Source organism: Myotis nattereri, assembly GCF_964212035.1.
Source record: "Myotis nattereri genome assembly, chromosome: 15".
Lineage (NCBI taxonomy): Eukaryota > Metazoa > Chordata > Mammalia > Chiroptera > Vespertilionidae > Myotis > Myotis nattereri.
In genome coordinates this window covers 5,890,380-5,913,877 of record NC_138090.1, presented here as the reverse complement: position 1 = coordinate 5,913,877, position 23,498 = coordinate 5,890,380, and the positions used below count along the sequence as shown (strand labels likewise).

Sequence of the window (23,498 nt, the reverse complement as noted above, 5' to 3'; positions counted from 1 at the left end):
GTGTGTGTGTGTGTGTGTGTGTGTGTGTGTGGTGTCGTGATTAGAAATAGCCTCTGCTTAGAGGACAACCCAGATTGTCCCATGTGGGTAGAGATATGGGTGCTCTTTACCCGGGTGCGCTTCATGACCCGTGTTTTTCCCCTGATAAATTAAGGAACCCCACCCCAGGGCAATCTTTTTTTTTTCTTTTTAATTTTTTTTATCCTCACCCGAGGATATTTTTCTGTTGATATTTAAAGAGAGTGGAAGAGAGAGGGAGAGACAGAGAGAAATATTGACGTGAGAGAAACACACCGATTGGTTGCCCCCTACCTCTGAACCCAACCAGGGTCTGGACCAGGGAGGAGCCTGCAACCGGAGGTACATGCCCTTGACCAGAATCAAACCCGGGACCCTTCAGTCTTCAGGCTGACCCTCTATCCACTGAGCCAAACTGCAATCTTTATAGAAGCAGTTACCTCTGGGGACTGACCACCACCTCCTCCCCGCTCCCCAACCCCCAACACACACACCAAATGGGAATCTAAGAGATTTGTCCTAAATTCCCCAGGTGAGCAGCTGTGGGGCTGAGAGTTGCTCACAAAGTTTGCAGCCTTGTTGGGAGGACCCCCAGACCACCGCCTCCCCTTGTCTGCTGTCTTGAGGAGCTCACTGCCGCTCAGGTTGAAGTGTCCAATGAGAAACCCTAATGTAACAAGTTTTTTGACAATCAGGTAACCTGAGAGCTGTGCCCAGGGTGTTTAGGGGAAAGAGGGTCAACTCTGGGTGGGCGTGGCCTAGAGGCCCTGGCTGTGCCCTAAGTAAGTCTTTAGGAGAACAGGAGCTTCTGTGTTGCATCCTGATTAGGTGATAGGGCAGCAGTGGGGCGGGAGCTGCTGACAGGTAGCTGAGGGGCGGGCCCACAGCCCATGGAGGCAGAGGCACTTGCAAGGAGAGGAGACCTGTGGCCCAGGAGCTGCTGTCCTCCCACGATGCGGTGCTTGGCTCTGGTCCTGAGCTCCCTGACTGCTTGCACAGCGTGGGGTGAGTCCTTCTGAAATACAAATAGGGGGGGAGGGGGGCACATTTGGAAATCCGTGTCTGGTGCGAGGTGGGGAGCTGTGTACTGGGCAAAACTGTGATGGGTGTGGTTCCGAAACAGTGTGATGGGAGTGCATCCCCGAGTCTGCAGCAGACCCAGGGGTGAGGGACCGTGGAGACGGACCACCGCTCACCTCGCCCCTGTGCACGAGGACCTGCAGGTGCTCATCTATTTTCCCGCTTATTGGTCCACATGTGGCCAAATCGTGGAGAGCGGCTTAGCAGCATATTAACATCGACTCCACGGGCGTGTGTGTCCTTAGTCAGGGCACATCCTTCTCTTAAATGTGTGATGATGGTACACCTCCCTGGGGGCGGGGGTGGGGGGAGGAAGAGGGGTTCTCCTGAGGATGAAATGGGTTGTTTCTTTGGGGTTGAAGGAAGTGCCACGGAAGAATCCTTTAATGAAGGGGTTGTTTTAAAGTGTCCTGTTTTAATAGAAACTGCTGGAGGGCCTGCAGATCAGGAGCCACTTCATTGAGAAAATAGGTTGTTACTCTCAGTTTCCAAGAGGCAGAGGGGGCCACCACCATGATTGCCACAAGGTAAACAGCGAGAAGGACAGGAGACGGAGGAGGGAGGGAGTGTGGCAAGAGTCTTGGTGGTGGTTGCAGGTCAGGGCAAGCTATGTAAATAGCCAGTTTCAGTGGCAGTTGCCAGGTTGGCAGGGATCTGGCCCTGAAGTAATTAGGGCAGGAAAATAGTGGCTGTGGCGTGGTAGCCTGAGAAGCTATTGAGGGAGGGGGAGGCAGGGGTACAGACTCTGGCATGCTAGAAGGGCAATTTGATGACTATCTGTAGGAATTGGTTCACTCTGAGAGGGGCAGGGGCAGTCCCTCCAGAGTCAGCCATACCTGGGATGTCAGTCAATGTCTCAGAACAGAAAATAAAAGACATGGTGAGGATTTGTTCTATGGGATCGTTTCGCTTTCCTGGGTCTGGAGCTAAAACATAACTGAGGCCAAGATATTGTGTTCCGTTTGATTGAAAACTCGGTCTAAATAATCCATTGAGCCCCACTGGGGCGGCTCAGTCCGTTGAGTATCGTCCTGTGCACTGAAAGGTTGAGGTTTGATACCCAGTCAGGGCACATACCTGGGTTGTGGGTTTAATACCAGGTCAGGGCGTGTATAGGAGGCAACAGATTGATGTTTCTCACATTGATGTTTCCCTTCTTTCCTCCCTCCCTGCCTCCCTTCCTTTCTCCAAACATGTTGTCAGGTTAGGATTAAATAAATTGAATCAGTAGTCAATTGAACCAGGACCTTGTTCCTAAGACTGCTGGATGCTGACCAGTTGTCCTGAGGGCTACATCAAGCATGTCCAACTCGCAGGACACCGGTCATGAGGTTGACATGCGTGGGCTACATTCTGGGGAAGATTAAATGGACCGGGATGCCCATCTGATACACAGGAAATGCCCAGCATGTAAACATGACCTACAATATACGTGGGAACTGCCGCTGTTACCATTACTGCATGGGTCTCCCAAACCAGTCACCCTCTTTTTCACCCTGGCCAATTGGACTGCTGGGCACTTCATGTCTCTTGAAGGTTATCATTGACTTCTTAAAGGCCAGGCTCTTATCAAGTCTGGTTTCTTCTCAGACGTCACCCTCCTTCCCCTCTTTGAAGCACTCAGCCCGCGTGGCACCCGTTTTCCCGTGGCCTCCACACTGCTCACCTCCACCCTGCCCACACCAGGGTGCCCGCCTCCCTCCACTCAGCCTCAGCCACAATTTCCCCTGTGCGTTCTCTGCAGCTTTTTCTCTTCTCTCTCCCACTGGCCTCCTCAGTGACGTCACACACATCCGTGGTTTGCACCTTCACCTTCAGGGAGATGACTCTACTCGGGCTGCTCACCTGGCCTCTTCCGGTCTTGAAGGGCTCACTTCCTGTGGTGTCTTCTCACCCAGTAGTTCATTGACTTCTCCCCTGCACCTGTCTGAAACGGAACTCGGGGTCTGGGGCAGCTCTTTCAGCTTCTTTCCCTTCAGTGTCGCCCACATCTGATCAGGGGCCACGCCCTTCTGCAGCATTCCATATAGACATCACTGTATTCATTCGTAAAAATCCTTCTAATTATACAATGGAATCTATGCTCAGTGCAGAAAACTTGGAAACTGCATAGAAAAACCATCACCTGCAGTGACACCACTCCTTGATAGCTTGAGGCTCACGCTTCCAAGGAAGTCCCTCTCCATGCTCATTGTAATCATTAGCCACCACAACAAAGGAGAACAACCTAAACGGCCCATTAATATGCGATTGGCTATTCATGACCAGAGCCTTGGGTGCTGTTTTGTAACATTCCTTTGCATAACAGTGTCTCCAGTGTCACTGGGGAGTTTTCTAAGTCCGGATTTGATTTACTCTTTTTGTTGTTGCTGCTGTTGTTCTGGCCACACACTTTGAGCGAGATGTTGGCCTTCTGTCAGGACCTGCAGGGGAGCCATTGGAGGCTGAGAGGCTAGGAACCATTTCCGAAGGGGAATGTTTGAACGCACTGGAGCTGCGGGGATGGGCAAGAGGAGATGGGAGGAAGGGCCCATCCTGGCTGCGAGTTGAGGATGGTCCATGGCAGGTAGAACCAGGGCTGATAAGGAGGCTGCAGGAGGTGAATTCAGCCCAGTGAGGAAGGACTCTCTCCCCCCTCGGTGACCCTGCTCAGAACCACCAGAACCTCGTCACGCCCACCGTGCTGCTCTCTCGTTCTCCAGAATATTCATGGCTGCTCTGCTCATGTACCCACTGTGTAAAGCCCAGACCCCTAGCCAGGCACACGAGGCCCTTTCAGACATGAAGCTTCTCATTCCGGGATAATTTTCCACTCTCCTTAGATCGCTCTGGCCCAATGAGTCATTCTCTCTTTGGGCAGGTCTTGCCTTGTGGTGTCTCTCCCCCACACCCCAACCTCACCCGCCCCATTCCATGTTCCCTTGTTCAGTCTTCCCCACAAGTCCTAGCACCAAGGGCACCACCTCCATGAGGCCACCAATCAGAAGGCCTGGCTCCCTATTCTGTTCCTGTAACACCTAACAGATACCTCCCTCATGACACCCACCCCTTCCTTCTTCCTTCCCAGCAGTAGGGTCCAGTGTGCATGTGGCTCATTCCCCCTGCAAGGTCCAGGCTGCTAAGAAGAGGGGCTGCCTCTTGCTCCCCCTTTCCTCCTGTAGCTCAGCACCAGCACCTCAATGGAAAATGTTTTCCAGAGGCTCCTAAGCATGGAAACCATATGTCTTGTCTGCACCCAGCAGCTCTCCTTGCATTGATGTTGTACTTGATGCTGTGATTCCTCCAATTCCCACGGGCTCCTTAGGACCCTATGAGTTAGGAAGGCCGGTTCACCTCCTCTCTTTTTGATGTAAGAAGAAATGGAGGCCTAGGAGTTGAGGGGACTCTTTCAGGGTCACCTGGGGCAAGACCCACCTGGAGTCCAGTTCCCACCTCTCACCGCGGGTGTGTCCTCATTTCCTCTCCACGCCCACAGGGCACCCACCTTCACCACCTGTGGTGGACACCGTGCAGGGCCAGGTCCTGGGGGAGTATGTCAGCCTAGAAGGCTTTGCACAGCCCGTGGCCGTTTTCCTGGGAGTCCCCTTTGCCAAGCCGCCGCTCGGACCCCTGAGGTTTGCTCCTCCGCAGCCTGCAGAGCCGTGGTCCTTCGTGAAGAACACCACCTCCTACCCTCCTATGTAAGTGTTGGCATCTTTTAGTGGAACGTTTGCCTCAAAGGGATGTGGGCAAGCGCCAAGGCACGCTTCTGAGTGCCTTCTCCATTGTTCTGGATCCTTAAGATAAGGTAGATCCTTAAAAACATTCCAGCCCAGCCAGTGGTGCTCAGTGGTGGAGCATCAACCTATGAACCAGGAAGTCACGGTTTGATTCCCGGTCAGGGCACACACCCAAATTGCTGGCTGGATCCCCAGTATGGGGTGTGCAGGAAGCACCCAATCCATGATTCTCTCTCATCCTTGATGTTTCTATCTCTCTCTCCCTCTTCCCTCCTCTCTAAAATCAATTAAAATATATTTATAAACAACAACAACAAATTCCAGAACTCCCATAGCATACTAGAGCCTTTTATCCAACAAGTATTTATTGAGCACCTCTGTGTGCAAGGCATATTCTAGGCTCCTGGACTCCATTAGTGAAGGAAACAGATATTCCTACCTTCATGGAGCTTGTGTTCCAGCTGGGAGAGAGAGATGATAACAATATGCAAATTAATACATACATTATGTAATATGTTTGAACTAGAGGTCTGGTGCACAAAAATTTGTGCACTGGGGAGGGGTGCCCCTCAACCACTGCCAGCCTCTGGCCCTCCTCAGCCCTCGCAGCCACTGCAGCTTTGTCGATGTCCATTCTATTTGGTCTAATTAGCATATTACCCTTTTATTAGTATAGATAGGATACTAAGTGCTTTTGAAAAAAATGGGAGTTTCCTGTGGACTCGACCACCTGGGTTACTTAGTGGAGTTGCATGGCTCCACTGCACCCTCCACGGAAGCCCAGTACAGAGCTGGGCTGCGTCCAGGGTATGCAGGGCGACCATGGCCCAGGTGGGCAGTAGCTAGGCAGACTCCTGTCCATGACCAGGTGCATCCGAAATTGCCAGGACGATGAGAGGAGCCAGACCTTCTCGCTATACATGATGCTGGGAGGCTTTAGTGAGCCCCAGGGCCCCCGCTCATGGCTTCCTACCCACTCAACGTCTTCTCTCTGGTAAGAGCAGCTTTGCATAGGCACAGAGCTCCCAGGCCACGGCTCTGTGCGCAGCTCCAGCTGAACCTGAATATATCTCTCTCCCCCTCCACACACCTCCCCAAGGTGCTCCCAAGATGCCATGTCGGCCCAGGCGCTCTCCAAGCTCTTTACCAACAGAAAGGAGAACATTCCTCTCAAGTTCTCTGAAGACTGCCTTTACCTAAACATCTACACTCCCGCAGACTTGAGCAGGAAGAGCAGGCTGCCGGTAAGGTGTGCATTCCATATAGGAGCGATCTCCTGGTGTGGACTGGGGAGGAGGAAGGCAGCGTCGGGGGGAGTATCCCAGCCATGGTTATTTCAGGGGCCCTGGGCTTCCTTTGCTCTCCCTGGCCAGGCCATGTGACCCCAAGAAACACATGTTTTCCATCCCTCAGTTTCCCCCAGCGATAGTCATGGTGCCTCCGGGGACTTTGCTTTACATCTGTAACCTATCGTCACTTCTTTCCATGTTCTCTCATGCGAACAGAGGGAGAAGTGTGACTACTGATAGTTGCAAGGTTAGGAATCTGATTGCCAGAGAAGCTAAGGCATGCTTTCCAGTCAAGTTAGAGCTTGAAGGAACCTCACCGAGAAGGCAACACCCCAACCCTCCTTTTACAGACAAAGAAACCAGGAAGGCAAGGCCACCAAGTCCGGTAGGCAGTACCAGGGCAAGGGTTCTCTGAAAAATCGAGCCAAAGGGTGGTGTTTGTCAGCCGCAAAGATGCTGCTCTGACCAGTGTCCCAGGGTGGCACAGAGGTGTGGAGGCAGAGTCGGGGCAGTCCAAGAAGCAGTGTCCTTTGTTCTTGTCCTTTGCCTAAATATCTGAGATGTTCTTGGCTAATTTCCCTTCCTAATTGTCTTTGGCTAGGGCAGTGTCCCAGTGAGTCAGCATTTCCTCAATAGGTAGAGGCCCAGAGAAGGGCAGCCTGAAGGTGGGGGTGGGTCTGCTGGGGGCAGTCCCTGGGGTGCAGAGGGAGGGATGTGAGCAAGAGATACCACTGGGGGCATGGATGCTTCTTGAGATAGTCACTCACACACATGAGAGGACTTTAATTCACCGCACAGAGGTGACTAATGACGCTGAAATTCAAGGGCTGCCCAGGCAGAGTGTGGTGAGCACAGTGAGGGGCCCAGGCATGAGGATGATGGGAGTGTTGGGGGAAGATGACCCCGTTGGCCTCGGCCGTTCCCGTGATGCTGTTCTCAGCATGAAGAGCCTTGGGAGCAGGCAGCACTGGGGCTGGAGAGACAGGCAGAGGCAGCCAGGTGCATGGGTGGGGGGTGGCCTGGCCCTGGCTGGGGGAGTGGGGAGGAGAGCAATTGCCTGCCTCACCTTTGCTGGGGGCTGATGAGCTTCAGAGAACAGCCTCCTTCAGTCCTGATCAACCAGACAACCCTTGGAGGTCCTTCCCAGCTCTGCTCCAATCTGTGACCTGTGTGGTTGCTTCCTCCCTGTCCAGGTGATGGTGTGGATCCATGGAGGAAGTTTGGTGGCGGGCGGGGCATCAACCTATGACGGGCTGCCCCTCTCTGCCCATGAAAACGTGGTGGTGGTGATCATTCAGTACCGCCTGGGCATCTGCGGATTCTTCAGGTAAGATATTGGACTCCGCACAGCACATGGGCCCTTAAAGTGAGGGTGGCAGGACCCAGCTCTGTGTCATGTCATGTCAGCTCCTCAGGAAGGCGTCCAAATCCCTTTATAATTGGGCTCCACACACTGTCTCATTTCCCAACCCTGCTGGTCCACCTGCCTCTGAGCTTTTGCATGTGCTCTTCCCTCTGCCTGGAATGCCGGTTCTACTTGACCAACTCCTATGCATCCCATAAGGCCCAACTCAAATGTTCCCGCCTCTGAAATGCTCACCTCCTGTTTACCTGTGCTGCCACAGCACACGGCACACCTGGGGAATGACAGCAGCACAGCAGTTAGAGCGGCAGGTTCAACACCTCCCCTCTCATGGGGAAGGAGGGAAGCGCAGACTTGGGCGGGAGCTCGGTGAATGCTTCAGGTGATGGAACGTGTGGCTGGAGATGGGAGGTGTCAGAGCATCTGATTCCCTAGGAAGACCTCCCAGGAGGAATGTCATGGTCACTCGCCCTGATTGCTTCCGCATTTGGCATGTGCATGAGCCAAGGCTGGAGTCTTCTCCATGGAATCTCCATGCAGACAGGAGCCAGGGTTCCTTAGGGCAGTTACTGGTAGGTTTTCTCAATGCACTGGTCCCTGGACCTTGGATCCTGCGATGGCTGATGGACAGGCGGTGGGGTGGACACTCACTGGAAAGACCTGTAGGGCTGGAGGAGGGTATTAGGGGAGTCATGTCCCAGCATGCAATGCCCTCATTGAGACTCTTCATCTCTTTCACTGCCCCCCCTCCCCGTTTCTCTGCTCCCCGTTACATAAAACTGCTCCATCAGCTCTTCATGCCTTCTCTCCTTCCAGTCTCTCCTCTCCCTACACTAGTCAGGTTTCTACTCAAACCATGCCACTGGACTGTTCTGGTGGAGGTCTCCAGTGACCCACGATCAGTGGGCCCAACCATGGCAGCATCCACACATGACCCCTCACACCTCTTTGAAATACTTCCTTCTCTTGGCTGCATGTTCTGCATTCACACGTTTGTTCACTGGACCCTGGGGCCTTTTCACGTGCTATCTCTGTCACCTGGAATTCCTTTCTTTGGATATTTGCAAGGTTCTTGTGCTCATTCATTCAGATCTCTACTCCCATGCGGCTGCCTCCGAGAAGCCTTTCCTAGACATCTGATCTGAAATAAGACCCCACTGCCCCACCCCTGCCTTTTCCCTGACCCTGTTTGATTTATCCTGAGAGCATTTTTGCCAACTGGTGTTATATTCTTACTAGTAGCCTGGTGCCCGAAATTTGTGCACATTAAAAGGGAATTAATTGCCCTAACTGGTTTGACTCAGTGGATAGAACATCGGCCTGCAGACTCAAGGGACCCAGGTTCGATTCCGGTCAAGGGCATGTACCTTGGTTACAGGCACATCCCCAGTGCGGAGTCAAGGGCATGTACCTTGGTTGCGGGCAAATCTCCAGTGGGGAGTGTGCAGGAGGCAGTTGGTCAATGTTTCTCTTTCATCAATGTTTCTAACTCTCTATTTCTGTTACCAACAATGGCTTCTTTTGGCTTCAGAGGTACTTTTTTCCAGTAGTTGGTCTTTAAACATATTCTCTCCTCCCTGCTGTCAGGGGCCAGGGTGCAGGTGAATAGGATTGGTAGCTGGCAGGCCCCTGACAGCAAACTGGCCACCTGTTGATTTCTTGAGGAAAGGGGCTCCCTCCTCCCTGTGGTCAGGGTCTGGGGTGCAGGAGAATGGGGTTCCTGGCTTGCAGGCCACTGACAGCAAGCTATCCAACAGCGGATTCTGTGAGGAATGGGGCTCCCTCCTTTCTACTGTCAGGGTCTGGTTTGAAGGTCGGCCATGCCCCCTGATGGGCCAGAACCAGAGTTCTACCACGCCGTGGCCTCCACCTCAGCAACCCAGGACTGATTGCTGCTGGGTGCTCCTGGTGCTCTGAGGGTGGGCTCTTCCCTCAGGCCGCATGGGAAACAGCTGGGGAGGGCACAGCCCTTGGCAAAAGGACCCAGGATTCAGTGGGTCCACACTTCGAGGGCGGGTTCCTGCTTCAAACCCCGCCCTCACTGGAAACATCTCCTGGAAATAGCTCGGGGGAGGGTGCAGCCATTGCCAAGACAACCCCTGCAGGACTGACTTCCTTCTGCTTGGTCACGGTTCTGGCTTGATGTTACACCCAAATAGGTCTGGGAAAGAGCTCAGGGAGGGCGCAGCCCTTGGCTAATCGACCCAGGATTCAGTGGGTACATGTTCCGAGGGTGGGTTCTTGCCTCAAACCCCACCCTCACCAGAAACAGCTCTAGGAAACAACTCGGGGGAGGGCGCAGCTGTTTCCAAGACAACTCCTGCAGGACTGACTTCCTTCCACTTGGTCGCCAGACCCATTCCTGATGAACTTAACCCAGGGTTTTTATATAAGTAGATATGTACCTGTTTGTTTGTTGACGATCTGTAGTGTGAGCTCCGTGTAGTTAGAGATTTTGCCTATTTTGCTTCGGGCTCTTAGAACAGTGTTTGGCACATAGCAGATACTCAGTAAGTACATGCCAGGTGAATGAATGGAGAGCTAAACAAACAATGCTACACCTGTGAGTCTGGGTTGTGGAGGGCTCACCTAGAGGCCCTAGCCCAAGCTATGGTCCTGGGAATCCCGCCATGATGACTCTACCTCCCTTTCCCCCCATTCTCTTACCCACAGCACAGGGGATGAACACAGCCGGGGCAACTGGGGTCACTTAGACCAGCTGGCCGCACTGCGCTGGGTCCAGGAGAACATTGCCAACTTTGGAGGGGACCCAGGCTCCGTGACCATCTTCGGACAGTCTGCGGGAGGTGAAAGTGTCTCTGTTCTTGTAAGTGTTCCTGGCCCCGATGTGGGTACAGATGGGCTCCCTGGGAGACCCACTGACCTTTATTAACAAGACCTGGGTTCAAGGCTGGCCCTCCTCTGCACAGAGCAGATAGTGGAAACCTAATGGCCCAACTCTCCCCCAGGAGCTTAGGGCTCCGCTAGCATCCTGGGGCCATAATCATCTCCAGCCCCAGCCTGCAACATTCCTCCTGACTTGGTTGAGTTCCTAATCCCTTCTCCATGAGGACTCTCCTCACTTCTCCTGGGGAGCAGGGTGGGTATAAATTATGAGGAAGAGGAGGCAGCTGTGAGAGTTGGACTGAGTGTTGCTGTGGGGCCTCAAGCCAGACCCACATGTCAGGAGGCCATGAGCACTCACTAAGAACAGGGGGTCTTGTGGTTTGTTCACACCCAGGAAGGAGGAAGGCAGTCTCTGTGAACGCTGGTGGGAGCTGGGCTGGGGGAAGCAAGTGAGTGGGGGAGGGGAGGGGAGGGGGGTGTAGGGGTGGGGATGGGACAGGGGACACAGACACACCTGGGAGCCTGGTGTGGGAGATGGGGCCGGAGAGGACATGGAGAGAATCAAAGACGGAGAACCAGATGAGAAGGCGCTGGGAGCTGCCAGAACCCCTCCATCTGCCTCAGAGCTGAGCAGAGTGTCTGTGCTGCTACCATATTTTAAAACACGTTTGCTTTCATAGTTAAATACTCAGAGGAAGCTTTTACATTTTGTGAAGGGGAGAAAGAGGAGAGGTACAGATACGCCCAAAGAAGAAAGGAAGTGGGCCTACAATGTTATTACCCAGGGATCGTCACCATGGACATGTTGACCCTTACTTTTCTAGTCTTTTTTTGGTGACTCACCCTATCATCTATCTATCTATCTATCTATCTATCTATCTATCTAGCTGGCTATCATTTATCTACGATTTTTTAAATAAAAAAACAAGTTGTTAACATTACAATCTTATATAAATATTTTCCTCACCATGAAGAGCTCTCCCATAATTTTATTTTCATAGTATTCCATGGTAAGAACTAAAAAGTAGCTTATTTACTCAATGCCATCATGTTGGAACCTGGGGTCCCTGCCCACGTTCCCCATCATGAGCAGCACGGGCACCCCTAGACGTCATCGTGTGCCTCCAGGATCACTTTCCTTAGGGTGAGTTCTTAGGAATGGAAATGTAGACTCAGAAGTCTGTCTTGAAAGTGTTACCAGGAATTGCCAAACTGTCTTTCAGATAGTTTTGATGGTTACAGTTGGCGCTTGCCTCACACTTCCTGTTGTGTTCCTTGCTCTGTTCCTTTGGCTCTTACCAGCTGAGGTTTTCTTACAAAAATAGGGCCTCAGGGTCAGCCTGGGGAACAGGCCAGGCGGGGCCCTGTTATGTCCACTGAGCCCAGGGGAATGGGCCAGGATGGAGCTAGGGAAGCTCTTGAAGACCCTTCCCCATGAGCCTCAACTCTGTTTGTCTCTGCTCCCCCCCTCCCAGGTGTTATCTCCCCTGGCCAAGAATCTCTTCCACCGGGCCATCTCCCAGAGTGGCGTGTACATCACCTCTGCCCTGGTCAGGAAAGATATCAAGGACACAGCTCAGGTAGGTCTCATGCTGGGCAGCCCTGACCCCCTTTGCTCTGCTCCCCTGGAGTCCTCGGGGGCCTGCATTGCCATGGGATTCAGCTGGCACACCCAGATCATCCCAGAAGAATGGCTGAGTGGAGCAGCAAGGAGACACCTCACCCTCCCTCCCAGTTTTACTTGTGAGCAAAGTGGGCCAGAGAGCAGAGGCCCCTCACCGAGGTCAGCGAGGCATCAGGGCAGAGCGGGGACTCAGGCTCCTGACTGGCCTGCCAGCACCATCACTGTCCAGGGACCACACTCCCCAGAGTGTGCACAGTGGGCCTCCGGACAGAGCGTGGGGAGTGGACTGTCACCACGTGTCATCTCTCAGAGGGCCTGAGTTCTGGGGACCCTGCCCCTGGCCACGTATGGGCCTGGAGTGGTTTCTCCCCGAGGGGCCTTGTGACTAGGCTGGGTTCTTGGAGAATTTATTTGTCAGTTCATTTGTTGCCTCAACAAATAATTTTTTAAAATATACACATTTTTTATTGATGTCAGAGATGAAGAGAGAAAGATAGAGATGGAAACATGAATGATGAGAGAGAATCATTGATTGGCTACCTTCTGCAGGCCCCACACTGGGGATCGAGCCTTCATCCCAGGCATGTGCCATGACTGGGAATCAAACGGTGACCTCCTGGTTCATAAGTCGACGCTGAGCCACTGAGCCATGCTGGCCGGGCAACAAATAATTTTGATACAGCCAGACACCTAGCAGTCTTGTGTAGCTTCCATTTAATGAAGGGGACGTTTTAACGACTACATAATCACACAGTCATACAATGTCAGCCATGGCAGGAGCAGGAAGGAGAGGTACTTAACATCATGACAGAGTTCAGAAGGAGCCCTTAGTCCAGGGTGTAGGGGGAAGGCTCCCTGAAGAAAGTGATCACTAACATGAGATCCCCAGGAAGAGCATAATGTGCTTGGTGAGAAATGAATGTCCGAGGAAGGGGAGGGACGTGTGCAAATGTCCTGTGGCAGGAGGAAGTGTCTGAGAGAGAGAGAGAGAGGGAGAGAGAGACAGAGACAGAGAGAGAGAGAGAGACAGAGAGAGAGACTGATTAGGCCAGAGCAGAAAGAGCAGAGGGAACCTGGAGTGAGCTGAGGTTGGGGACATTGGCAGGGGCCCTGCTGCCTGGGACCCAGGGGAGGACTTTGTCTTTATCTGGAGACAGTTAGGGATTCAAGGAAGGGAGCCCAACGGGTGGCAGGGGAGGGGTGGGGTCTGCTGATGAGCGCCCATGGGGGTCTGGGGTGGGAGCGTTTTAGTTGGGCTGTGAGAGTGGTTTCCTGGTTCGTGGCTCAGTGGAGGCAGCCTCCAGGTTGAAAGGGGCTGGCTGGTAGAGAGGAGGGGAGGAAACGAAGATGGTGAGAATTTGAGGTTTTCCAGAACTCTTTGGTTGTAAACAGCAGAAGTCCACTTGGCCAGGCTTAGGTCAGGAAAGGGGCGATTTATTGAGAGGAAATAGGTGGCAGAGATGGGGCAGATTCTGCTGTCACACAGGAACTAGAAATTGGCCAACAAAGGGAATTTAAGGCTTTTTATTCTTCATAGCACCTTCTCCCAAGCTCCCCTTAATGTACGCTCTCCACACCCACCATGGAAGAGCCTGCTTTCTTCTCTCTGTGTCACTTCTCTGGCCGCACTGTGCACATTTTGCTAGATAGAGGCCAAAGGCTGGTGAGAGGATGAGCCGAGATTTGAAACCAGACACTGGGATTCTGGACGCCATGCCCTAAAGCCCACTCCAAGCTGCCCCTCTGCAGCCATCGGCTTTGAGAGCCTTTGGCTCATTTTAAGAGAGAGAAGGAAACTGGCACAGAGGTGTCAGAATTGGCATGACTGAGGCCCAGGGCCCACGCCTGCTGGTCCAGAGAAATGTCTGCTACCACCCCCCTCCCCCCCGCCCCTCTGCCTTTAGAAGTTGAGGTTGGGATGGAACATCGACTGGTTGACAGGAGGGACATGGCTCTTGAATGCTGCTGTCCCTGTGATTTCTGCAGAAAATTGCTACATTTGCCGGCTGTAAAACCACCACCTCAGCGGTCATGGTGCACTGCCTGCGCCAGAAGTCAGAAGAGGAGCTCCTGGAGACATTGCTGAAGGTGGTAGGTGCCTCCATTCATGTTCCACACAGGCCCCCCCCCCCCCCCCCCCCCCGCCATTCTCGCCCTGGGAACTTGGCCTCAGGCTTTAACATCTCAGCTGCCTCCTTGTCCCAGAAACACTGCCCGAGTCAGGGTCTCTCCTCTCTGGAGTAATGGCACCTCTCAACCTAAATAGGGAATTTCTTTTCTTCTCTTTTATTATGAAATGCCTGAAATGTTAGCAAAGTCAAAAACTAACATAGTGGTCAATCGTGTAACAATCCTCCAGCTCGGTCAAAATGTACTATGGCGCCATTCTTATTTTCAGAGATATATTTTTAAACAAATTAGACACTATTTACTCCTAGAGGTAACTACCATCCTGAATGTGGGGAAGGGGGATATCAAGGACAAAGATTTCAGAAAGGTTGTCAAAATGATTATTGCTTAATTTAGAAATGATCAGTTATGACCCAGTGGTGGCTCAAGGTTCTAGATTTTCTGAGACCCTGCCTCAGTTGTGATCCTAGGCTGACCATCCATCCATTCATCATCATATTATGTCTATCCCTCTACACATATATCCATTTCATCAATATCCTTTCCTCATCCTAATACCAATCTATCCATAACTTTCATTTATCTATTATCAATCGCTCATGCATCATCCAGCCACCATATATCTTTACTTCACCATACATCCCTCTAAAATCAATGATCCATTAATCATGTATATACTAGTTATCACCCTTTTATCCACTCAACCATCCAGTGCACCCATATTCCATGTATTGACCAAATCCATCCATTTATCCATCCATCACTCCATCCATCCATCAGTCCATTCATTCATCCAGCCATCCAGCCATCCATCCATTCATCCATCCATCCGCCAATGTGGTGGGAGTACAGAGAAGAGAATCATTCATTATAATCATTAGGGATAACTCACAGAGAAGTTGACATTAGAGGACTGAAGGGGGGCTATGACATGGGTCATTACAGGGACAGACACCCAGAGAATATAGCATCTAGGGCCAATGGGAACTCTTCCCTTTTTTTCAAAGATGGGGTGAGTGTGAGCCCAAAAGTAACCTGAGTCCCTGCACTTGCTATTTGGACCCTATGGGCTTCCGGAGACATTCCTGGGCCCCCAAGGCAGGCCTCTCACGTGGAGCTCCACTCTGTGTCCATGGGTTGAACCCAGGGCAGCCTTAGGGCTTGGGTTCCGGTTTCTCAGACTCAATAAAGGTGACCAGTGTTTTGAAGGAATTAAAACACAGCTGTTTCCTGATGCCTGGAAAGAGACACATTGATTCCACGTGGCACAAGAGGACCCAGCTTGTAAGGTTCTAAGGGGAGGACTGGTCACTTGGGGAAAACTCAGAGAACCCATGTTACCCTTCTGAGACTTTCTGGGATCATGTGGAAGTCTTTCCATGTTTATCCACTCTCCCAACACACACACACACACACACACACACACACACACACACACACACATACCCCATAAACACCTGGTCTGTAGAATTACAACCCATAATGAAGGGACCCTACTGGTTAGTTTCTACTACTAGTCAGACCTGTTAGCTACCATGTAGGGTGACAACCAGCACAGTAGTGTTGAGCACATACAGAGAGAAGCAAGGGGTGGGGTGAATTTCAGTGAGGTTACATGAGTGAGAACTTTCTGATGCAAGATGGGAAAACTCTTTGCAAAGTGTCTTTAGGAGAAAAAGGAATGTGTTGTCACACAACCTTCAGGTGACTGAAAAGTTCAGGAGTGGATGGCTTCAGGCATGGCTGGACCCAGGCACACATCTAGTATTGAGAATCTGTCTCTACCCCTCAACTTTTGCCTCTTAGTGTTGGTTTTCTCTCAGGCAGGTTGGTCCCCTGGGGTGGTTCAAGGCAACGGCAACACTCTAGTCTAGACATATACCCGATCTGCTTAGAAACCCCCTTTCCCAATAATTCTAGCAAGAGTTTGGGGTAATGTCTACTGTCCTGACATGGGCCCCGTGCCAATCCATGAGTTAATCTCTGTGGTCAGGAAGATGGAGCACCCAGGTCTTCTATACATGTCTGGACTCATGGAGTGAGGATGAGGGAGGCCCCCTTAAAAAGCGGGTGTTGTTGCCTGGGGAACAAGAAGGAGAAATGGATGGAGGGCAGGGCAGGCACACGCAACAGAAATCCTCCCCAGAGCTCCCCTCCCCACACCTAGACCCTGAGCTCATGCCAAGGGGAGCCAATGTCCTGCCCACTTCCTCTTGGCCAGTCAGGGCGGCACCGGGAGGGAGAACCTGATACCTTTGGCGGCAGCTGACCAAGACCGGCCTTTCTCCCAGGCAGCCTCTCACCCACATCCCCTGCCTTTGTTTTCACAGAATTTTTTGCGTCTTGATTTACATGGAGACCCCCGAGAGGTAAGGACCCTTGGTTTCTGGGTCACACGTTTCAAATCTTGACACCTTTAAGCTCCAGTTGAAGATGAATGAAAGACTGCTCCCTGTGGATGCATAGTAACTCCTTGTGTTTATATTGCTGAGGCCCAGAGAGGGGCAGTGACCTGCCTGGGTAACACAGCCAGGAGGACCAGATGTCGGACCACAGCCTGTTCCTATGACTCCCGGTCCAGTGCTCTTCGTCACTAACTCTGTGTCTCCTGGGCTCGGTCTACACCCTTCCTATCTTTCTTTCTTCCTTCCTTCCTTCCTTCCTTCCTTCCTTCCTTCCTTCCTTCCTTCCTTCCTTCCTTTCTTCGCTTCTTTCTGTCTCTTTCTTCCTTTCTTTCTCTCTCTCTCCCTTTCTTTCTATCTTTCTCTCTTTCTTTCTTTCTTTCTTTCTTTCTTTCTTTCTTTCTTTCTTTCTTTTAAAAAAGATATATGTTTTTATTGATTTCAGAGAGGAAGGGTGAGGGAGAGAGAGATAGAAGCATCAGTGATGAGAGACAATCATTGATTGGCTGCCTCCTGCACACCCCACACTGGGGACTGAACCTGCAACTTGGGCTTGTGCCCTGATTGGGAATTGAACTGTGACCTCCTGGTTCATAGGTCGACACTCAACCATTGAGCCAGGCTGGCTGGGCTCTACATTTTTTCTTCTTTTTATTTCCTGCTCCCACGGGGAGAAGGCTGCACTAGAAACTCCCACCTCGGGGAGAGGGAGGTAACTGCATCAGGGGTTCAGGAGCCTGCACAGAGGAGCCCAGATCTCCTGCGAGGCTGCAGGGCTGATTAGCCACTATGTGCAGGGTCACCAGGAAGGGAGCCAGGAGCCTCAGTCCTGAGGACACTGCTCCCAGCCACGCAGGAAACTCCAACAGCATCCTCCCCTCTCCTTCCTCCTCTCCTCCTACCTTCCAGAGGGCCACCAGGCTCCCATGCCTTTACCTCTGCAACGTCTCCCAGTCCTACCCCCTCTGCTTTCTCTCTGGGGACAGTAGCACTTACCCTAGAAGGTGTCTTGAGGATTGAATGAAATGCATTTAGTCATTCAGCAAAGATTTCATTAGCACCGAGTACTACGTGCTGGAACCTGAGTTTTGAGCGGGGAGTGGGAGTGCGGGTGGGTGGAGGAGGGGAGGGATAGACCAGTGACATGGGCAAAGTAAGCAGACACAATTCCCGGCCCTCTAGGAGTGAGAGGGAGTACAGTAAACACATAAAATATGGAGTGTGTTTGATGATGGCTAGTGTTTCGGAGAAAAGGAAACTGGGAACTGGGGATGGAGTTTGCTGGTGGGTTGGGTGTACACAGTGGGATTTGGGAGCCGTGGCTCAGGGTTCACTAACTCAGAGTCCACAGTGACTTTACAGAGCGTAACCACCGTGAATAATGAGAATTGACTGTCATGAGAGAGATACATATAGATAGACATAAAGTTCAAGCTTAAGGTTTTATATAAACCACAAATATTAACATAATATTTTTACATATTTCAATTTGAGGGAGATCCCCCCCATCACCTGCCCACTGCTAATCCCCTGGGGTCACACACTTAGCTGCTTTGTTAGACCCTGAGCTCTGTGCCACGGCCCACAGGCACACAGGTGTGTGGAGCTGGCTTTGCTCAGACGAGCTGAGAGAAGGACGTGGGTGCGAGCGGTGAGGGCAGCATGGACACTGTAATGTCCTCTTCCCAGAGCCAGCCCTTCCTGTCCTCTGTGATTGATGGAGTGCTGCTGCCGAAGATGCCGGAGGAGCTTCTAGCTGAAAGGCAGCTCAACACAGTTCCGTACATCGTCGGAATCAACCAGCAAGAGTTCGGATGGATTCTTCCAATGGTGAGCCTGTGTGGGCCTTTGAGACCTGCCTTTGCGCCCATCCTACCAGCCTCCCATCTCTGATCAGAGGATCTCTTCCTCCCCCCGCCACCCCCCCAGCGACGCCTGGGGGTCCAGGGCAGCTGTTCCCTCTTCATGAGTTGACATTTCCATGGAAACCTTCCATGGATGGCCGAACTGATAGCTGGGTGGTGAAGTTCTGGGGCCCCCACTACCAAACTCTGATTGTCTCCAGTCTATGAACCTTGGAAGGTCGGTGCTGGTAGAGAGAATTATTGTGCATATGGAGAAACTGAGCACTGGGAAGGAGGGGAGCTCAGGAGTAAGGCCTGAGGCCCTGCAGCCTCTCCCCCTGGGCTCCATGCTTTCCAGTTTCTCCATAAATCTCCAGGCATGCTCTTTGTCATCCAATTAGAAAGAGTCAGAGCAGCTTCCTACCTCTTGTGGTAAAATTGACTTCTAAATGTTAGGAAGGGCTTTCCCTTCTGACAGAGATAAAGCCGGATACTAGTGGAAGTGGTAGGAACAGGTTTCATTCAGTTATATTACTGCAGCAGGGGTAAGATCCAGTGTGAACTCCACTCAAACCCTGTAGCACAAGGCTGGAGCCCTGTAAAGTCTGCCGTGCAGGGGTGATGGGGGGTTGGCCATGAGACCAGGCCCCTGGATTATGAAGTGGCACTTATCTGGAGGAGAAGCACACCTCTCCTGTGTGTATGTCAGCAGGCGGGGGTGTCAGTTGCAGCGAGGTGCCCACTGAAGTTAGGGATCGGGAGAGAGAGCAGAGTTATCCCCTGCATGTCTGCATTTTGGAGGGACAGCTCCCAGGTCCTTGAGCGACAGCTTGGGTGGTAGATGTACAGTTCTAAGGGCAGAGACAGGCTTTGGCTGGAGCAAACAGTGCCTTCTCCTGGCTGCACAGAGCCTTCTCAGGGGGCTGGGATCAGTCACCCAGGGACCCAGCCTATGCTGCTGGGAGCAGTGTTAGAGTTTGGTCAAGGCTCTTAGAGCGGAGGTTTGGATGGGATGGTTATGTGCAGAGCTGTTGTGCACTTCTCACCTGAGCCCGGTTTCAAAGGTTATGTTGAAGTAACGAAGCCATGATGACAGGATGGCGGCTTCCTGGGTCATCTTAGATGTGCGGGGTATTTGTGAGGTCTGTGTCATCCCCCAGGGCTCTGTCTTTCAACACTAGCTTGCATTACATTGCAGAGGGCTGAATCGGCTTCTTTTAACATTTACTTCATCTTCTTCACTCTCCTTGAGTTTCTGGATACAAGTCCCTTTTATTCATTGGTTTTGCCCAGTTCATCAGAGACCTTGCCCGTAAAGACGTGACAAGCTGTCTCCCAGCCTGCATTGGTTTGGTTGTTTGGTCAGATTGATTCTTCCCGTTAGTTCCCAAATGAGTCACGACTGCTAACCCGGTGTTTTAATAGATGATAGGTTACCCGATCTCTGAAGGCAAGCTGGATGAGAAGACGGCCACGTCACTTTTGTTGAATTCTCACACTGTAAGTGTCTAGGGAATTCCTGGGATGGGCTGAGACCCGCGGAGGGACAGGGGATTGCCCCCGGTCACTGAGCACTTAAATGGCAGAATGTAGACTGGGGCCAGAGGGTTTTCTTCCCACTTTTGGCCTTTCCTACATTCCCACTGGGGGAGGGTGGGTTTGCACAGGATTTGAGAGCATCACTGTGGACACTGCGGGAGGGAGGGTTTGACAGCCCTGCTCACTGGCGGGAGAAGCCGTGTCGCCGAACCGGGGTGGAAGCCCCTTTCACTCTTGGTTCCGTTTCAGAACATCCCTGAGGCACTGATCCCAGCGGTCATTGAGAAGTATTTAGGAGGGACAGACGACCCTGTCAAAAAGAAAGACCGCTTCTTGGATTTGATGGGAGATCTGGTATTTGGTGTCCCAGCTGTGACTGTGGCGCGTGGCCACAGAGGTGAGTCCCAGAGACTGGACAGGAAGGGACACCAACACCACCCACCTGCCTCCAACCACCAGCCCACCCCTCAGCATAGACAGGTCTCCGAGGCTGGTTCCATGTGGCCTGGGATGGGTCGCTGTCCTGTTTTGGTTTCTGCCAGAAGTAGACTCTGAGAAAAGGTTCCAAATGCCGCTAGTTTATTTGGAGGTGACCCCAGGGACACCAGGAGAGGAGTGGAGAAGTGGCGTGGGAAGGAGGGGGAGCCAAACTTGCTGCACGGTCCAGCACGTGTGCCCCGTGGGCACCTGGAGCCGGTGCTCTGGGGCCCAGCAGAAGACGTGTCTCAGGGTCATCCTGAGCGACGAGGGAGCTGGGGTACTTAGCCTCCAACTGCATGAGTTGTTGGTTAAAGGCTGTTCCCAAGGGGTGGCTGCTTCCCTAGGGCTCCGGCCTGCTGTACTTAGGGGCAGAGTGGTCTCTGCTGGCTGAAGACCTCAGGCCAAGAGCTCCAGATGCTGGAGGTGAAGCCGGGCTGGCAAGCCCAGAAGTAGGGATACGGCGAGGCACCGACAGCATCTACCACAGGCGCTCCTCACCTGGAATGATGGGGTCTGTGGGGCTGGATGGCTAATCTTGGAGATGTGTCTTGGAAGATTTCCAAGGTCAAATCCAGTGGAGCCGGGGGAGGAGTGAAACCAAGCATAGGATCAGGAGTGTTGTCTGTAACCAGCAAAGCCCAAAGGGGTGAGCAGTGGCAGGTGTGGGGGCAGGTGTTCTGGAGAATTCCATGTCTGTGGTCAGCTCTTGTCCATCCCTTTGTGTGTTAGGTCTATCACGGGAATTATGGCATTGACCCAGAGCTGTGTGGGTGGGGTGTGAGGTCACCTAGCGAGGAGGTGTTCCTTCTGGGTCCTTCCTTTTCTAGGGTCCCTCTTCACCTAGTCTTCATTCCAGGAGACTTTGCAGAATCTCATGTGTCCATGATGCGGATCCCTCAAGTGCGGGACACTGTCCAGCACACCGCAGGCACTCACATGGGCAGCTGCTGTTCACGTTGTTTTTTTTGTGCTCAGTACCCAGGTGTGCCACTAATTCCCTGGGTGCCTGGGCCCCCGGAAGCCTAGACACCATGCAGGTGTGGAACGGGTAAAATGAACGTGCGTCAATCATGTCTTCTCAGATGCCGGCGCCCCCACCTACATGTATGAGTTTCGGTATCGCCCAAGCTTCTCGGCAGCCACAAGGCCCAAGACGGTGATAGGGGACCACGGGGATGAAATCTTCTCAGTCTTCGGGGCTCCATTTTTAAAAGGTGATGGCCCTTGGAGGTAGGGGGTCTGGGGTCAGGGTCGGTTTGGTGGCCTTGGGCAGGTTTCTTCTTTTCTCTGAGACTTCATTTCCTGAATTCACCATGACATTTTGAACGACAAAGGTCCCCTCTCTCTTGCTCTGCCGTGCACAGTGGGCATCAGTAAGACAGGGCCTGCTCACGGGCTAGAATGTCCCCAGTCAGGTCGCACTCACAAGGGTCTATCAGAGTGTCAGAGTAAGGCTAGAATTATAAGGTGTTAACCTTTCTCTAAAGGGTCATAATCCTAAATGTCTTTAATACCGTAACTATCAGCAGAGATGGACCACTTGCGTGTGACCCACCTCAGGCCTGTATGGGACACAGCAGTGCCATATCCTGACCGGATGACTGCTTAGGGTCATTGCAATTCTATTATTTTTCAGATCCAATGAGAATGTGAGTGGGTGGCTGAGATCAAAAACACACCCCAGAAGGACAATCCTGGGAGGCGGGTGGCTGTAGGGGAGCCCCTGGGCGTGGCCTTTCCACTCTGAAGAGGGGGGGGGGTGGGGGGCGGGCAGAGAACAGCAAGGCCTCTGTGTGACTGCAGCCCTGGGCTGAGGCCTCCATCAGCACCGCCCCAGAGTCCAGTGCACACGGACCACCCAGTGTCCTCTTAAAACACAGCTCTCACCGCTGTGGGTGTGGAGTCGGGGCTCAGACTCTGAATTTCCAACAAGCACTCAAGTGGTGTGTCTGCTGCCGGCCCACGACCACACGTGGAGTAGCAAAGACTTTTCCTCCTCTTCCCTCCAGACGGAGCCTCCGAATCGGAGATCAAACTCAGCAAGATGGTGATGAAATTCTGGGCCAACTTCGCTCGGAATGGGTGAGCAGCCAGGCAGGGCTGGGGAGGGGCAGGGCGTATCTGGTGGGAGGGGTAGCTTCTGACACTGATGGTCAAACTCCTGGCCCTGAGACCTGTGACATGAGAGCTCTCAAAGGGACCGGCTTCCCAGGAGATGGGGAGGTCCCTGCCTCTGGTGGCGTCTGAGTCTTTTGGGAGAGATGAAGCTGGTGTGTGTATGTGGGGGTGGGGGGTGTCCCTGCAAATCTCTGGGAGTTGTTGTGACCACACAGTAGTGTTGGGGCTTTTCTATTTGATGTTTTTTCTGTTTCCAGAAACCCCAACGGGGAGGGGCTGCCCCATTGGCCCGTGTATGACCAGAAGGAAGGGTACCTACAGATTGGCGTCCCCACCCAGGCAGCCCAGAAGCTGAAAGATGAGGAAGTGGCGTTCTTCACCAAGCTCCTTGCCCAGGACACAGCCAGGATGTCACCCCAAACAGAGCATATTGACCTGTGAAGGAGAGGCCCATCCAGCCTCTAGTATATGGGGAGCTTAGGGGTAATTCTACAGAAGGTGTTTATGGCCAAAAAGGTACCTTAGTGTCTGGTGGGAGTGGGCAGAGACCGCAGAGGGGGAGCTTCTACACCTGTAGCCTGAATTTTGGAAATAATGTTCTTTCGGTGACCAAGTCAGTGTCTGTGTCTTGGTTGGAGTCTACCCCATCCTCCTGGGGGATGGTTGGGACAGTCACACTATCACTCATCAGGGGATTCTCTGCTCTGCTCCATGGAGAAAGCCCTCAGGCAGAGTCACAGGTGCCCGTAGAGTATAGCCAAGAGTGTGTGTGTGTGTGTGTGTGTGTGTGTGTGTGTGTGTGTGTAGTGGGGGGAGGGGGGGCATTGAGCACAGAGGGGACATGAGCCAAGCATTGGCAGTATCTCCTACTGAACTCAAGCTAGAAGAGCAGCAAGGTGGCCACTGACCACCTCTACATGGGCACACAGGGAGCCCAGAGAGGGCAAGAACCTGGCTCCCAGTCTCCCAGAGTCATTGTCTCAACTCCTGGAGCTGAACTGAGGCCTCCTTCCCCTAAGATGGGGTTCTTTCTACCGCATTGCCT

At 52.5% G+C, this 23,498-nt stretch overlaps 1 protein-coding gene across 1 annotated transcript; it reads left to right on the top strand.

The window, feature by feature from the left end:
* Positions 1-971: 971 nt before the first annotated feature.
* LOC308531400 (liver carboxylesterase 1-like) lies at positions 972-23,064 on the top strand (the record flags this gene model as incomplete). Its single annotated transcript, XM_081108342.1, has 14 exons — positions 972-1,023; positions 4,574-4,778; positions 5,917-6,061; positions 7,300-7,433; positions 10,143-10,296; positions 11,792-11,896; positions 13,927-14,031; positions 16,401-16,439; positions 18,162-18,302; positions 19,742-19,816; positions 20,105-20,252; positions 21,418-21,549; positions 22,345-22,417; positions 22,711-23,064. The coding sequence occupies 14 exons, from the start codon at positions 972-974 to the stop codon at positions 22,892-22,894; spliced, it is 1,692 nt and encodes a 563-aa protein (XP_080964468.1). The 3' UTR covers positions 22,895-23,064.
* Positions 23,065-23,498: the final 434 nt, after the last annotated feature.